The sequence below is a fragment of the Pyrgilauda ruficollis genome, unplaced genomic scaffold (assembly GCF_017590135.1).
Source record: "Pyrgilauda ruficollis isolate IOZ18807 unplaced genomic scaffold, ASM1759013v1 scaffold77, whole genome shotgun sequence".
Lineage (NCBI taxonomy): Eukaryota > Metazoa > Chordata > Aves > Passeriformes > Passeridae > Pyrgilauda > Pyrgilauda ruficollis.
Genome location: NW_024529599.1, coordinates 1,388,596 through 1,403,127, shown reverse-complemented (window position 1 = coordinate 1,403,127; position 14,532 = coordinate 1,388,596). Strand labels below are relative to the sequence as shown.

The 14,532-nt window shown below is 46.2% G+C and overlaps 1 protein-coding gene across 2 annotated transcripts in view; it reads left to right on the top strand.

Annotated features, from left to right (window-relative positions):
• Window positions 1-8,451, top strand: part of LOC121363897 (SAP30 binding protein) — a 29,416-nt gene extending 20,965 nt beyond the window's left edge. For both annotated transcript variants that reach the window (XM_041486677.1, XM_041486676.1), the window contains 7 exons: window positions 1,275-1,363; window positions 3,775-3,866; window positions 4,321-4,381; window positions 4,876-4,927; window positions 5,317-5,375; window positions 6,566-6,650; window positions 7,325-8,451. In XM_041486677.1, the coding sequence (XP_041342611.1) occupies window positions 1,275-1,363; window positions 3,775-3,866; window positions 4,321-4,381; window positions 4,876-4,927; window positions 5,317-5,375; window positions 6,566-6,650; window positions 7,325-7,506 (620 nt within the window). In that variant the 3' untranslated portion in view covers window positions 7,507-8,451. The remainder of the gene's footprint in view (window positions 1-1,274; window positions 1,364-3,774; window positions 3,867-4,320; window positions 4,382-4,875; window positions 4,928-5,316; window positions 5,376-6,565; window positions 6,651-7,324) is intronic.
• Window positions 8,452-14,532: the final 6,081 nt, after the last annotated feature.

Genomic DNA, 14,532 nt, shown 5'->3' with positions numbered 1-14,532 from the left:
GAGCTCCCTTTGCCTGCCTTTCTTTGGGGACTCTGGCAAGCTTTCCTCCTTCCATAAAGGCTCCCACTTGGTAAATGCCAAAGGACACTTTTTGTTCGTTACTGGCAACTGCTGAAGAATTTAACCCTCAGCAACATCTTGATCAAATAGAATGAGTGGTCGCCTGCCAGCTTTTCCTCTCCAGAGGATATTGTCCTTAGTGCTTCACATTTTTACAAAGGACATGGAAACTGTAGCAGCAGTGATGGTGTGTGGTGTTGTTTATCTGTGGCCTCAGCTCTCCAGGGTTCCAACAGCCCTCTCTGGCCTTTGGGCCCTCCTGGCCTTTTTCCAGAGGAGCTGAACTCTGGGTGCTGGAGTTGTAGCCCAGGCAGCTTTGCTGAGGAATGTGTAACTGAGGAGCTGCACATGTGAACAGCTTGGTCGATGTGACTTGTGTGCTGCTCTCAGATCTCTTGTCCACTACAGAGCAACTCTGGGATGTGTTCCCTGGGCAAATTATGCTTGAAAACAATCCCAGCTGCTTAAATGGGACACAAATCTCTGCTCCAAGGCTTGGCCAGAGAACTGCCTGGATTTCCCATAATAGTGGGAAAGTAGCAAGCAATGGGGGGAAATGTGGCCGTTTCTTTTGCTGATAACTCTGTAAACTAATCTTTATAGGGCGGTCAGGTACTTTAGTAGTATATCCCAGTACAAACAGCTATGGAAATTTGGCAATCTGGACTGGGCTGCTCCCAGTCCTGCAGGACGAGTTGTTCTTTCTAGCAATATTCTGTCTCTGTAAGCAAAGATCAAAGTGCCTGTTAAGGAAGTATTAACTTAAGGATGAAATGTAATTTCTTGTGGTTAACTCTTGACAGCCTTGGGGAGCGTTGTTCTCTCTTTGAGCCATTTTGGTTCATCCAGGTATGTCCTGAACTAAATATTCACCAAGTGATCATCTCCCCCAAAATGGCAAAGAGCCAGACTGCATAAAATTGATCCTGTGCTCCTCCACATGCATGGTCCCATTCTCTCTCCAAGAGTGTAGGTATCAATAAAACAAGCATCACATCCCCTCTTCTAATGACCCAACCTTCAGGTTCTTTAGTTGCTTCTTGCTCAGCACCTTGAAAACACCACAAGTACCAGCTGTCAGCATTCTCATCACCTTTCCCCTGGGTTCCCAATGAGGGAGTAGTGCTGACAAAGACATACAACAAGTTTAATGACTTGTATGGCTGAAATTCCCGTCAGTAGTTCCCAAACTCATCCCAGTTTGCTCTCTCCAGCTTCTTTTTCAGAGAGAGTGCGGAACATGTCTCCAGATGAGATCAAAATCCCTCCTGAGCCTCCTGGCAGATGTTCTAACCAATTGCAGGCCCTTTTTTTTTTTATTTTTTTTTTTTTTTTTTTTTTTTTTTTTAAGATTTGCAGTTCAGGGCATATTTGGGAACCCTGCTCAGTAATTTTGCAGAAGGTAAAGCTGGGTTTTACCATGCTGAGTTTATGAATGCACTGTGTTAATGCTTTAGGCTTTACAGCAGTTCTAGTTTAGGAATCTCAAAGTAGCTTTAAGCTGCTTTCCAGCCCCTGTGGGTTAATTATGCTTTAAAACAGCTCTTGATCCCAGCAGTGACACAGAAGCAATGTTTACTGTCAGGGCTGCTTTCCTCTTACCTCAGCAAATTCAGCTCCCTAGCAAAGAACAAATTGTTTTTCTATACAGGCCCGAAATCCCCTAAACTGGAATAGCTGAGGCAGCAATGCCTGGATTCCTTTTCCACCTACATGTCTCTGGATGGTAAACATTTAGAGGGAAGGCTGGTAGCTTAAAGGCAACAAAAGAACACAAACATGTGTTTTCTCTGGTGCATACCCAAATAACAGCAGTGACCAAGTTTGCAATAACCTTCTGTGTTCTCCTCATGGAGTGCAGATGAAAGAGCAGGGACTGCTGTCTCCTAACACACACTGGAGTTTTAACTCTGGTTTTCCACCCAGCAGAAATTCATGTAAAGAATCACTCCTGGACTGCTCTGTAAAGTAGCCCCTAAAATGCAGTGGTGATTCAGAGTGACTCACCATCCAGATGATGCTTTCTTCTCCACACACTGTACCTGGGCACACCCAAACCTCCTCTAGTGCTGTAGGAGGATTTTACTGCTCTGACATCAATGAACTGGAGTGTGTTAGACCTGAGGAATGCACAGAGCTTGACAGGGCAGACAGAATAAAGCAGAATTTTTCCCCTTTGACAGAAGTTTAGTGTGTTACATCAAAGAGAGCTTGTCCTCTCTTGGCAGGTCAGACCACATCTTAGAGCACTTTGAGCAAAGAGATGGGATTGTTCCTTAGAAATGCAAAATGTTCTGGGCTTTTCACTTGGTGGTTTGCTCTTTTGTCAAATTTTTCCTCTGATAAACTGTATTTTGAACTCTGCCAAAGGGAGGACTTCTTATTATAAAGTTGACTGAGTAGTTGCCCATCTGTGGACTTGGGGAACCTCATTGCTACTCCATGGGGAGGGGATGAAAGGGAACACCTATTCAGTCATTTCTACTCCCCAGATTCACCTTTTTGTAGTTTTTTCCTTCAAACCTCACAATGTATTGCTGGACGTGGAGATGGTGTCATTTCCTCTTGCTGATTTTGTGACAACCTGATGAAAACTTATCTTATAAAAGTTTTTTTAAGGTTGTTGAGTTTCATATCAGCTCTTAACAATCCTCCTTTATTCAGGCTGCAGCAAGCCCTCAGACAATAGTCAGCTCTGTGTTTGACTGTCCAGGGAGGGAGACATGAAGTGACTTATCCAGAAGCAACAAAAGCAAAGGAAAATTGACTCAGCTTCTCTCATCCTGAAAGACTGAAGGCCCAGCTCTGGTCTTGTTTTATGTGCCTCTGGTACATGAGAAATTTCTGTCATAAAGAAAAGATTATGGAAGTTACTGAGGATATTTTAGCAGTACCACTTAACTCTCTGATCTGTCTGAAAGCTCCTGCCTCTGCTGTCCCTTCACCATCACCACAGTAGGAATTCTTTTATGTACTTTTATCCACCTTACTGAGGAAGGAAAAAAATCATGTTTGATTTCAAATATTTTTGCCTTTTTGGAGAGTAGCCTGCTTGACATCTGCAACCTGGGTCAGTTAAGTTGCCTTTGGCATGGGCTTGTGCCTTGTGGGTGATGTGCAGAGAGCAGCTGATTCCATCTGACTGCTACCAAAGCAGGGATTTACGAGCACATTGTTCCTAAGAGCATTTGGCTGCAGTGGGCACCCCCAGCAATACCTGATGATCACACTGGGTTTAGTTCTCCAGCAGAACTTGGCTCTGCTCTGGGTAACAGATGAGCAGGAGCTTTGCCCTGTGGGCAGTGTAGCCCAGCTGCTGTTTCTCAGGTGCTCACCTGAGGCTGCAGGTGGGTGTTGGTGGTTGCTGAGAGTTGTGGGGGAACCTCTGGATTTCAGAATTGGCTTTTCTGTGTCGTGGCTGTAAAGGGAAACAACAGCCTGGGAAGGAGTCTGTGCCTTGTATGCAGATCTTTAATCACTAAAGCCTTCAGTAAGTGCAAAGAGAATTCCTTTACCAATCAGACAGTTCATGAAGGTACTTCAGACACTCAAGGAAGAAGTGTCTCATGAGCAGCCTGGCCCTGGTGTAAAGGTGAAATCCTAGCTCTGTTCAAGGAGGTCACTGGTTCAGTTGGCTTCTTTCCACATGTACAGGAATCAGCTGGTGTGCTGCTCCTTTTCATCCTGGCTCACCCTATAATCTTTCTCCTGTAGGATAAAATTCAAAAGCTGTATGAGAGGAAAGTGAAAGAGGGCATGGATATGAACTACATCATCCAGAGGAAAAAGGAATTTCGCAATCCCAGGTGAGCCACCATCTTTTCATGTGACCACAGCACCACAGAGCTAATTTGAAGAATTTTCTTCTTTGTTGGAGTTGTTGCAAAGGATCCTGAACAGGAAGGACTACTGCTTACAAATTGTCTTTCTCAATTTTGTGACTGAAACAGTAAAACTCTTCTTTGTGTTTGGTAAAGCAGCAGCTGGAGTTGGTGTGTTGGTTAGATTCCAAATGTGAAGGCTTGGGATTAAGTACTTTAGAAGATGTGACTGTTCTGGGAGCTGGGAGATGTTTTGGGGAATGGGAAATACTGTGGATAATGGGGTGCCACATCCATCATAGCAGGTGTAGCTTCCCAGGTTCTCATTTCACTTTGTAGTGTGAAGAGGTGACAACCTCTCTCTGTTGGCACATCTGAAACACTTCTGTTCCCTTCTACCTCCCTGCTTCTGTTCTGACCTCTTGCTTTTCCTTTGCAGCATCTATGAGAAGCTGATCCAGTTTTGTTCCATTGATGAACTTGGAACAAATTATCCAAAGGTGAGAGGCAGTGCTTTTGATGAAAAAGAAGTGGGTAAAAGTAACACAGAGATGTAAAGTCTCACCTCAGGCTTTCCTGAGGTCTTGTAATGCAGCCTCAGTCTGAGCCTCTGCAGTGAAGTGAACATTTTTGTGTAGCACTGAGCCTCAGTGCCTCAACCTTTGCTACAGTGATTCTGTACAAAACCGCTGAAGTGTGGAGCTCTGAATGGAACTCCTTGAGGGGGGAAAGAAGCTGAGTAACAGAAAAATGCATGACTTACCCCAACATCCTTTTTGCTCCAAAGCTGTTTCTTCATTCACAGCAGAACATGGTCCCATAAAAGAAGGTCTGATGGGACCTTTGTGTCACTGGGATACAGGAAGAAATCAGTGGTGATTCTCATTGTCACCTCTGATTATCATCAGAGAACAGAAATACGTAAAGCATTTTTGCACTGGGTTTTGTGTTTCTGTGGGAATAGCCCTAATCTGGTTTATTTCTTTTTTTTCAGGACATGTTTGATCCTCATGGCTGGTCAGAGGATTCATATTACGAGGCACTAGGTAATTCCAGGAAGTCTCTTTTTTGTCCTAGCTTAGGTCTTTGTGTTTTGTACTTAATTAACTGCACTGGAGTCTTCACTTTATGTATAAATGAGAAGTCATCACATGCTGCTCTTTAATGACTCCATTCTGGTTGGATGTGCCTGAATGTTACTGATGCTTCATCAGCTTGGAAAGACTTTTTAAATTGGTTCTGCAATGTTTTCATCTCTGAAATGACTAAATTAGTGCTGCAATGCTTTGATTAAAAAGCAGCAGTTGCTTTCATGGAAGTTTAATTTTTCTATATAGAATCTGAATCTATTTTTTTTTTTTAATCATGGGAAGTGTGTGAATGAGAACTGCTGAATTTTACATTTCTTAGTGCTTCACGTCTTCTGCTTTCTCAGCTAAAGCCCAGAAGATTGAGATGGACAAACTGGAGAAGGCCAAGAAGGAACGCACAAAGGTACCTGCTCAAAACCTAAAGAGATGCAGGTGCAGGGCTTTTGTTTCTTTCCCTGCTGGATTTAATTCTATTCCTTTGCTATTTCTGTGCTAAAACTGCTTGTTTTATCCCAGATCTCTCCTTTCTTGCATGTCCTTTCCCATACTTCACAGATCAAGTTATTTGTCCTTCTTTATAGGTCCATTTATAGGTTGTTTATTCTACTGGATTTCCTCCTGTTTTTTCAGTTTTTTTAAACCAGGGCTCTAAAAATGGCATTCAGTAAGTCAGGTACAGGCAAGATAATGAATAAAGAACAGCTTTTTCCTTAATTTATGACATTTTGCCTGGTGCCTAGCCTAGTTAAAGCTTAATTTCCTCACTATGTCTCAGTGTGACACAATACCTGCTTTCTGTTCTCTGTGATATTAACTTGTTGCATCCAATTTCCCGAAAAACTGGGCCTGTTTTAACTTTGTGCATTTTGTGACAAGCCCAGTTATTCTTAGATATGCCCCAAAAAGAACACAGACAGACTTTGGAAGAGATTTCATTCCTGTCCTGTGTTTCCTTTAAGCCAGTGGCTGGCATTAAAACATGTTTAATGTTAGAGATTTGCCACCTAAGCTGCAGAAGGCTCTTACCATCTCCAGTACATGGAGGGTTTTTTGTGCAGTGCATGCTGTGTCTTGCTGCTTGTTTTGGTTTTCTGCACAGTAACCCAGGTATCTGATCATGCCCTTGCCCACATCTGCAGTTCTGAGGCTGCAGTGCTGTTGGAACTCTTGTTGCCAGGTTTCCTGCTGTGGTGCAGCCGCAATAAATTCTACAAGCAGGGACTTGCCTTGCATGTTCCTTAAAGGAAAATGAATATGAGCTTCTAACTGTTTAAAGACAGAGTTAAATGACCAGGATCTATCCTGTCTGAGCTGTATCAGATCTTGTGCTTGTACCAGTAGATGAACACATTTTCATTGTATCAGGCTTAGGAGCTGGGTTGCAGCTTAATTAATCCTTAATTCTCATGGCCTGAGGTCTGTGTCTTCCTTCCCACATGATGGGCAGCTCAGAGGCCAGTCCAGTGTCTTACATCACACTAAAGCTGTTTTAAAAAAAAAACTTAGAGAGGTGCTGTGGATTAAAAAAAGGCTGTTTATCTTAACACTTCATTTTTTATCTTCTCTTTCTCCCATGTGTCTCTCCCTTCCCAGATTGAATTTGTGACTGGCACTAAAAAGGGTACAACAACAACTGCTGCTTCCACAACCACCACAACATCCAGCACCACTGGAGGAGGTAAAGAATAGCTGTGAATGTACCCATTAAGCTGCAGTAATGCTGGGATTAGTGCTTCCTGAAGCCTGAAGGCTCCTTTCTGATCCTGTAGATAATGCAAGGGAGTGTTTCTGCTGAGGGGTGTTGGACTAGCTCTCCTCTAGTCCCTGTAGCCCATGGCTGTCCTTCTGGAATGGAAGACTGGGGCCAGGTGGGATAGTGAAGAGACTTACTAGTGGGTCAAGAAGCCTGCTGTTATCTGTGGTTGAAGAGTATTCCCAGGACTCATAGATTTTGAGATTTGGAAACACTGGAAATCATTCTCCTGCCTTGGAAACTGAGGGGAGGGGACAAAAACCACTGGAGGCTGATGAGTGCGTCCAGTGCCTGTAGCTGAGCAAGTGGGATACATGTGCTCTGTTGAAATTAAATCTACTTTGGGGCAGGGAGTGATCCTGTCTCCCCTTTTGCTGGAGTTCAGGTGTGGAGTTCTACTCTGACTCCTGGTACCCCAAGAGAAAAGTTGCCTTTCCTCCTCACTGCTTACTGCCAGTGTATCCTGAAATTAGTGTAAGGGGAAGCTGTCTAGTCAAGCAGTGGGATATTAGGGGTTGACAAGACAGGGTGTTAAGAAGGGATTGGTGACCTCTAATGTAATGCTAATCCTTGTGTGCTTGGTTTAATGAAATTCACAGATGCCCAGAAGAGGAAGAGCAAGTGGGACTCTGCCATCCCCGTGACCACGATAGCTCAGCCCACCATCCTCACCACCACTGCAACACTGCCAGGTGTTGTCACAGTGACAACCAGTGCCAGTGGCTCCAAAACCACGGTGATCTCAGCTGTGGGCACCATTGTGAAAAAGGCCAAGCAGTGACTGCTGTGCTGGGCCTGGAGTCTTGGACTTGTTTGTCACCGAAGCCATTGTCCTTGGAAGGGAGGGGTGGATTTCTCCTTTGGGAAAAGATGACAAGATTCTTTGAAGCAGCCCGCAGTTCCCCTTTGGAAGGCTGAGGGCAGGAGCAGGATGCCAGCTGTGTGCCCACAGGAATGGACCTCTGCCCACCATGCCTGTGGCTTTGCTTGCTGGGGGAAGACCCAGGCTGCCTGTGTTGTGCTGGAAGAAGATGGCATCTGGAATCAGCTTGTAAAAGTTTGCTTATTAATTACTGCATTGAGGTCTTACCTACCTGCAGGTTTGTTTTGGGGGGGAAAAAAAGAAAATCAATTAAAAGGGCAAGAAGTGAAAGACTGTCAGTGTTACCCCTGTGTGTTGCAGGTGGTGCTCCAGGGCTGCCTGCAGCCTGTGTAGGTGCCTCCCTCCAGAGTCAGCTCAGCTGAGGGAGCTGAAGCAGAGACAACCACTCAGTGTCCACGTCCAGATGTGTAGCAGAGACTTGAAGCAAACTCTGTGAGTGTAGGCTCACTCTTTGTTCTAGCACTGACACCTGTACCCTGTGCTCTCTGTGTAGATCTTTGTGACCACATGTGAAACTGTGCAACTCTTGAGGAAACTGTGCTGGAACATCCTGTTACCATCTCACAAGGATGGAGATGTCTATGCAGAACCCTCAAGCTCTAGAGGTTTGATTTGTGAGCTCACTTGCAAAGACCTGTGCAGAAACACTTCCATGGCCACGGAATGAGGTTGGACAGAAGCAGAGGAGAGTGTCTGATCCTGTTTGTGACGTTGTCCATCTTTGTTTTAGCTCGTGATGTTCTGTGAATGCACACATGGCAGTTACTGCTTGCTCCACTGTTGTGAAAAAGTATTTTCTGTTGAAAATTTTGTTGAATAAAAATTGAAAAGTCTTTTTAAAAAGCCCCTGATGTCATTGATGTGTCTGCATTTCTTTAAATTTCTACTCAGAGCCTTTTTGTCCTAGTGTATAAATCAGTGATAGGGGAGATGGTTGCCAGATCAGCAAAAGTGTAAGTTTGTGAGTATTCAGTGGTTTGGGGTTGCTTTTTTCTTTCTTTCTTTTTTTTTTTTTTTTTTTTTTTTTTTGTTTTTTTTTTTTTTTTGTTTTTGGTTTTTTTTTTGTTTTTTTTTGTTTTTTTTTTTTTTTTGTTTTTGGTTTTTTTTTTGTTTTTTTTTGTTTTTTTTTTTTTTTTGTTTTTGGTTTTTTTTTTGTTTTTTTTTGTTTTTTTTTTTTTTTTGTTTTTGTTTTTTTTCAGTTTTTTCTGTAGCTTGTGTCAGTCCTGATCAAAACTTTGCATTTATGGAGACTTAAGGTAGAAACAACAGGTTGATATCCTGGCTTTAGATAATTTTAAAACATGTTAAACATGTTGTCCTGGTAGTCATTTAAGCTTTAAAAAAAAAAAAAACACAAAAAAAAACCCATCTGTGTATCCAGGACCCCTGGAGCAGCAGTTTCCAGACTCCTGCAGTAACAGCTTCTGCAAGAGACGTGCAGGACTGGGCTGTACTCTGGCAGTTCCCTCCTGAGCTCCCAGGAGTCAGTGTCTGCTGTCTGCAGAGAAAGCAGCTTGAACCAGGCATGATTTAGGTTTGGGTTTGGGGTTTTTCCACCAAAAAAGGTGGAGTGAGGATGCCAACCCCTGTATGACAAACTTGCAGCCAATAATTCGCTGCTCTTGTTAGTCTTGCATGCTGTATCAGAGGTAATAAATGGATGGATACTCAGGTTGGAAACTGCAGTTCTGAGGGAAATGCCTTTTTCCCAGCTCTGAAAATGGCAATGGACAGGTTGATGGCTTGCACTGGGCTGTGGTCAGTCAGTGCCCCAGAGGAGCTGGAGGGAACACCAGGCACACAAGGGTGATGTCCTGAGGGAAAAGGATCCTTCCTGGCCTGGGAACCATGGCCTGAAGCCCCAGAGAGGAGTTTGGGCTGGTTTGCTCTGGAGCTCTGGCTGTGAGCCCTGCTGAGTGTGTCAGTGCCTAAACAGCCTCAGGGACTGCAGCTGTGCCCCGAGGCAAACCCAGAGCTGACACTGAGAAAAAGTTCCTTGTGCTGCTGCAGCAGTGACTGCTCGGGCTGCACTTGTGACTCAAAGCTGTAGATGTTTGTTCTTACCTCTCCTTCCGAAGGGATGCTAACCATAGCCAGGAGAGTAAAACCAGTCCCATTTTCATCATTCCTTAGTCCAAGAGTTACAGTCTCTGCTCCTTGAACACCACAGGGCTTCTCTCTGCCTGTCTCCTTCCTAAGCAGGGATGTCTCGTAGCTCGAGGAGCTTTGTCTCAGCTGAAACTCCACGTCCAAGTCTGAGTGTCTGCCCCAGCAGAGGCAGGAGAGCTGCAGTAATGAACTCATCCTTGGCAGAGTCGCTTCTGCTCTCCCTCTCCCTTCTCAAGTCTTTTCTTCCACCTCCATGCCCCGAGGTGTTGATTTTCTCTCCTGTTTGTTTGCTTGCTGTACTTTAGAGACCTGCCCTCCTTTGATGCTGGTGTGGGAAGGGATTTTGTGTGTTCAGGACTCGCTTTTATTTTCTGTCTCACTGGGCGCTGCCGGGCCGAGGGAGCAGGTGGGGAGGGCAGCCCTTGCCAGCCCCACCTCAAACCATGCAATGGGAGCACCTGAAGCTATGTTTTCGTTGGACTGCTGCTGCACTGTCTGGTTTATAGGGGAGTTATGCACTGAGATGAACAAAAAATGAAAGAAAGAGTCTCCCTTGCCAAGGCTTTGGGCCATGCCAAGGCTTTGCTGATGACAGCTCCCGCAGTGAGGGAGGTGGTGGCTGCAGCCAACACCTGCACAAGCTCCTTTCCAGCTCTTCTCCGTTGCAGGGATGAAGTTAGCTCCTGTGAAGCCCCTCAAACAGGTGGGCTTTGTAATGTGCCCAGAGAGTCATCAAAGGGATGAGCTGCTCATTCCTGGGGAGTGGTGTGAGCCTGGGAAAGCCCAGAGTTGGTACCTGCAGGGAATCACAGGATGGGTGAGGCTGGAAGGGCTGCAGTGCCCCAATCTCCCTGCTCAGGCAGTTTTTCCTGGAGCACTTGGCACAGGGTTGTGTCCAGACAGTTCTGGAATATCTCCAGAGAGGGAGTGAGAAATGCAGATCTTCTCAGCAGGGCTCCCCAAGGCTCTCTAGTGTTAAATGTTCAGGCAAATAAATTGCTGTGGAGGCTCAAGACCCCCTGAGAGAGCAACAAAGTTCCACCAAAGTCTCCTCTTCCCTTTGAGGGGAACATTTACCTCAGCACATTCCTGCGTGGCTTTCACAGAGCAGGTTTCCACCTCTGAGCCTTCCCTGCACTGCTGTTCCTCTGTTTATATTCCACTTCCTTCCTTTTGTTCTGAGCGAGAGCCATGGACACCAACAACTTCCAGCCGCTGGTCTCTGTTTATTTGGAGCTCGGGCCGCGCTCGTGCTCTGTGCTGCCGGTAAACAGCAGAGCTCTGGGATCTCACAGGGAAAGGTTTTGCCTTTTGCATAGAAGACAGGGGTGTGCTCAGCCTCTGGCAGCTGGGTGAGGAGCTGATGGATCCCTGGAAGGCTCTGCTGTCCCCAGGTGGGTGACAGGAGTGTCCCAGGCTGAGGTTGTGTCCTGGATCCTTTACTGACGTTTTCCTCTGGTGCTGTCTCTGTGTCCCCCTTCCCTCTTGCTGCCAGTCTGTTCATCAGGGATGTTCATCAGAGAGATCTTCCTTTAGGAACTTGTTCCTGACAAGGAACATCTACTGGAAAACAGGAGGCACTTGTAGTTAGTGCTGCCTTGGGGGAAAGGCTGAGGGAGAAAGTATGGCAGGATTTCATCTGGCACTTCTAATTGAACAGGGAATTATATTAAGCATAATTTAGTTCAATAAATTATGTGCACATTAATGTACATTCATAATACATTATTACATGTTCCCTTTATTTAAGCCACATAGCAGGATATTGTCACTACAGTGTACAGTGCAGTGATGGGATTAAGTGTTTATTTTTCTTTTAGTAATGTGTGTTGTTACAGAACTCAAAAAGGAGATGAATGTGCTCCAGCAGCAGGATTTTGGCTGTAACTGCACAATAAAGACCTAGAAAAAGCCCCAAAGCTGTCTCCAGGCATGCTGTGGTGGCAGGACAGAAAGAAGAAACGCTCTGTTGCAAGCTGGCATGGCATTAAAAAAAAAAAAGAAAATAATTAACCCTGAAATCACTTGTAATTATCAGTAATTGGCACTCGGACTGGTAGTCAGCAGAGAGAGCAATAATTTCATGTGAGCTATAAAACTACATGTTTTCCCTCCTAGGGCAAAAATTTCTAGGCCACGTTGCCACAGAAAATCACTGATTTATGAATGCAAGATTCACCACAGATGTGGCTGTGAGCTGTGGTGGAGCCATCTGCACTGAAATCTGCTCACCCTGCCTCTGAAATCCCTGTCCTCTGTTCTTAAAAACAGCAAATTAGTGTGACAAAAGCCTGATCCAGCAGGCAGGGAGAGCAAGGTATGGAACCAAGGCAAGAACTTGAGTTCACCCTGGTGTTCTTCCCTCGTGGAAGTAATTTGGAGTTGCCTGAAAGACAACTCATTAACCAAGCTTTCAATTTTTTTTAAAGACAAGATGAAATTAAAACCTTTTATATTCTCGTGAGTATTTACAGAAAATTTCTAATTCCTCTCTGATTTTTTGCCCTAAACATTTGGTGGTGAAGTTGCCTTTATATTAGAAAAGTGCCTTTATCAGCACTGCAAATGTAAAAGCAGCCTAGCTACAGCTCTGGAAAAACTCAGGTTCTGTGGGCTTGGCATTTCTTAGGTGCTGGGGGGACATGCTTCAAAGAAAGGTGCAAAATTGGTATCTTGAGCTCTTCTGGCAACACCCAGAGGGAGCAACTGGGCTCCTCCTCACAGCTGGAAAGGCTGGACGAAGCTGGTCCCTCCTTGTGCTCCAGGCTGCCGGGGTGAAGGGGAGGCAGAGGGTGTCAGGAAGCCCTGGGTCTGCAGGTGACACCAGAGATCCTCTACAGGGGGCAGCATAAACATTCCCCATCTCAGGTGGAGAAAGGAGGACACCCAGAAAGTCAGGACTCCGAGTATTGTGGTGCAAGGTGGGCTCTCATGAACTTTTCTGCTTGGCTTCAGAGTTCCTGTTAGGATCCACCACTAAAATAACAGGGTTTTTTTTACTACAATGTTTCTTGCAGCCTAAATTGGCTTTTTCAACTGCGGTGAAAGAGGAAAATTGCAGCAGCAGGAGGTGGGGTGGGGCCGGTGGAAGCTGCTGGTGGACAGGACCAGGTGAGGTGACCAGACAGGTCTGTGAGCACCAGCACCAGCTCCCCTCCTGTCTTGGGGACTGAAGCCCAGTTTTAATTTATCTGCAGTGTTCAACATCTGCTGCAGCTGTGGCTCCTGAGGCAGAGCAGGACCCCTTGCCTTCATCCCCTCCATGGGAGCAATCTGCTCTTCACCAGCAGCTCAAGCATCAGCACTCACAGCCTGGTCCTGCTCTGCCTTTATTTTGTCTCATGTCCCAGCTCTCATGTTGCAGTCACTGTCTTGATATGTTTAAAAACAAAAAAAACAAACAAACCACCAAAAAACCCAAAACCCCAGCAAACCCCCTTCATTTTTAGAACCTAAAAAACAAACAAACAAACAAACCACCAAAAACCCAAAACCCCAGCAAACCCCTTCATTTTTAGAACCTTTTTTTTTAACTCTAGGAAATCACATCTCCAAAAGGACTGGAGTTGCCAAGTTATCTGTTGGGAAACTCAGAAATGCCAGATTTAAACTGCCCAGGCCATCTTCCCCTGCACCCCTGCCTGTTTCCCGTTTGCTGTAGTTTTAAATGGCACAGGCACATCCTCCTTTATCCTGGGGCTAAGGCAGTTTGCATATATTAACTTGAGCTTCCTAATTTCTTGTAGCAAAAGGAATCCTGCACCTCACCCTTCGATCAGTTCTGGAGAGCAGCAGCCTCTGTAATGCCACATTGAGGCGAGGAGGGCAAAATTGCCCTGCTCATAGTCAGGCAGGAAATGTGCCATTTTTCCATCTGGCTGTTGCTATTGTTTGTGTTGAAGCTCAGGGGATGCAGTTTTCCTTGTGAGGGTCTATCAGGGAGCCAAAATCCAGCCTTTGCCATTGCATCTGCTCCAGAACGTGTGTGCTCCGCTCTGTGCAAAGTGTGAGTGGTTCTGAGCTGTGACCAGCCCCAGGCGTTAAAGCAAAAGGGTGTTGTGGACAGAAAAACAGCCTCACCTGAACTCTAAACCCTCCTCTGCTACTCTTTGCACTGGGGAAGGGATTTTTGGATCCAGCTCAGCAGAAGGACTGGAATCAGCTGTGGGATTGCAGCCGTGGACCATGGTGGGGTGCAGGTATGGATGGGAATCGTTCATGGTGCTGCGAGGGGTTGCACTGGTTCTTGAGGCAGGTGAGGGGTGCCCTGCTGTGCCCATGCCCCGGATAGAGCAGGGTGCCCATCCATCCTCTCTGCACGCAAAGCACCGAGGCTGGGCTCGGCATCTGCCGGTTGTCGGGGCAGGAATTTCCCTGGCATTTCAGCAAGGAGTTACCTGAACTCTGACGGTGACACCTCCCCGTCGTGCCGGGGGGGGAACCTGGGAGGAGAAACCCCTGTCCCGGGAGGTGGGGGAGCTCCCTCAGCTCTGCCCTGATGAAGCCGAGCAGCCCCTCCGGGCTCCCAGCCCACGGCAGCTCTTTTCCTGTGGGATGGTGCCGGAGCGGAGGGAGGGTCCAGAGGGCTGTGCCTGCCCGGCCAGGTGTGCAGGGAGCAGTGAGTGCCAGCCCTGCGTCACGGGCACCCCCTCCTCCCTCCCAGCCGGGATAAAACTTCTCCTCACCTGGGATCCAATCTCATTTATCGCAGCTCCCACCTTTCCTCTCTGCCAGCCCCTCGGGAGGGCGAGGCGGCAGCGCGGGGAGGGAGAACAAAGTGGATTTTTGGCTGAGGGGCCGGGGAGCCGCCGGGAG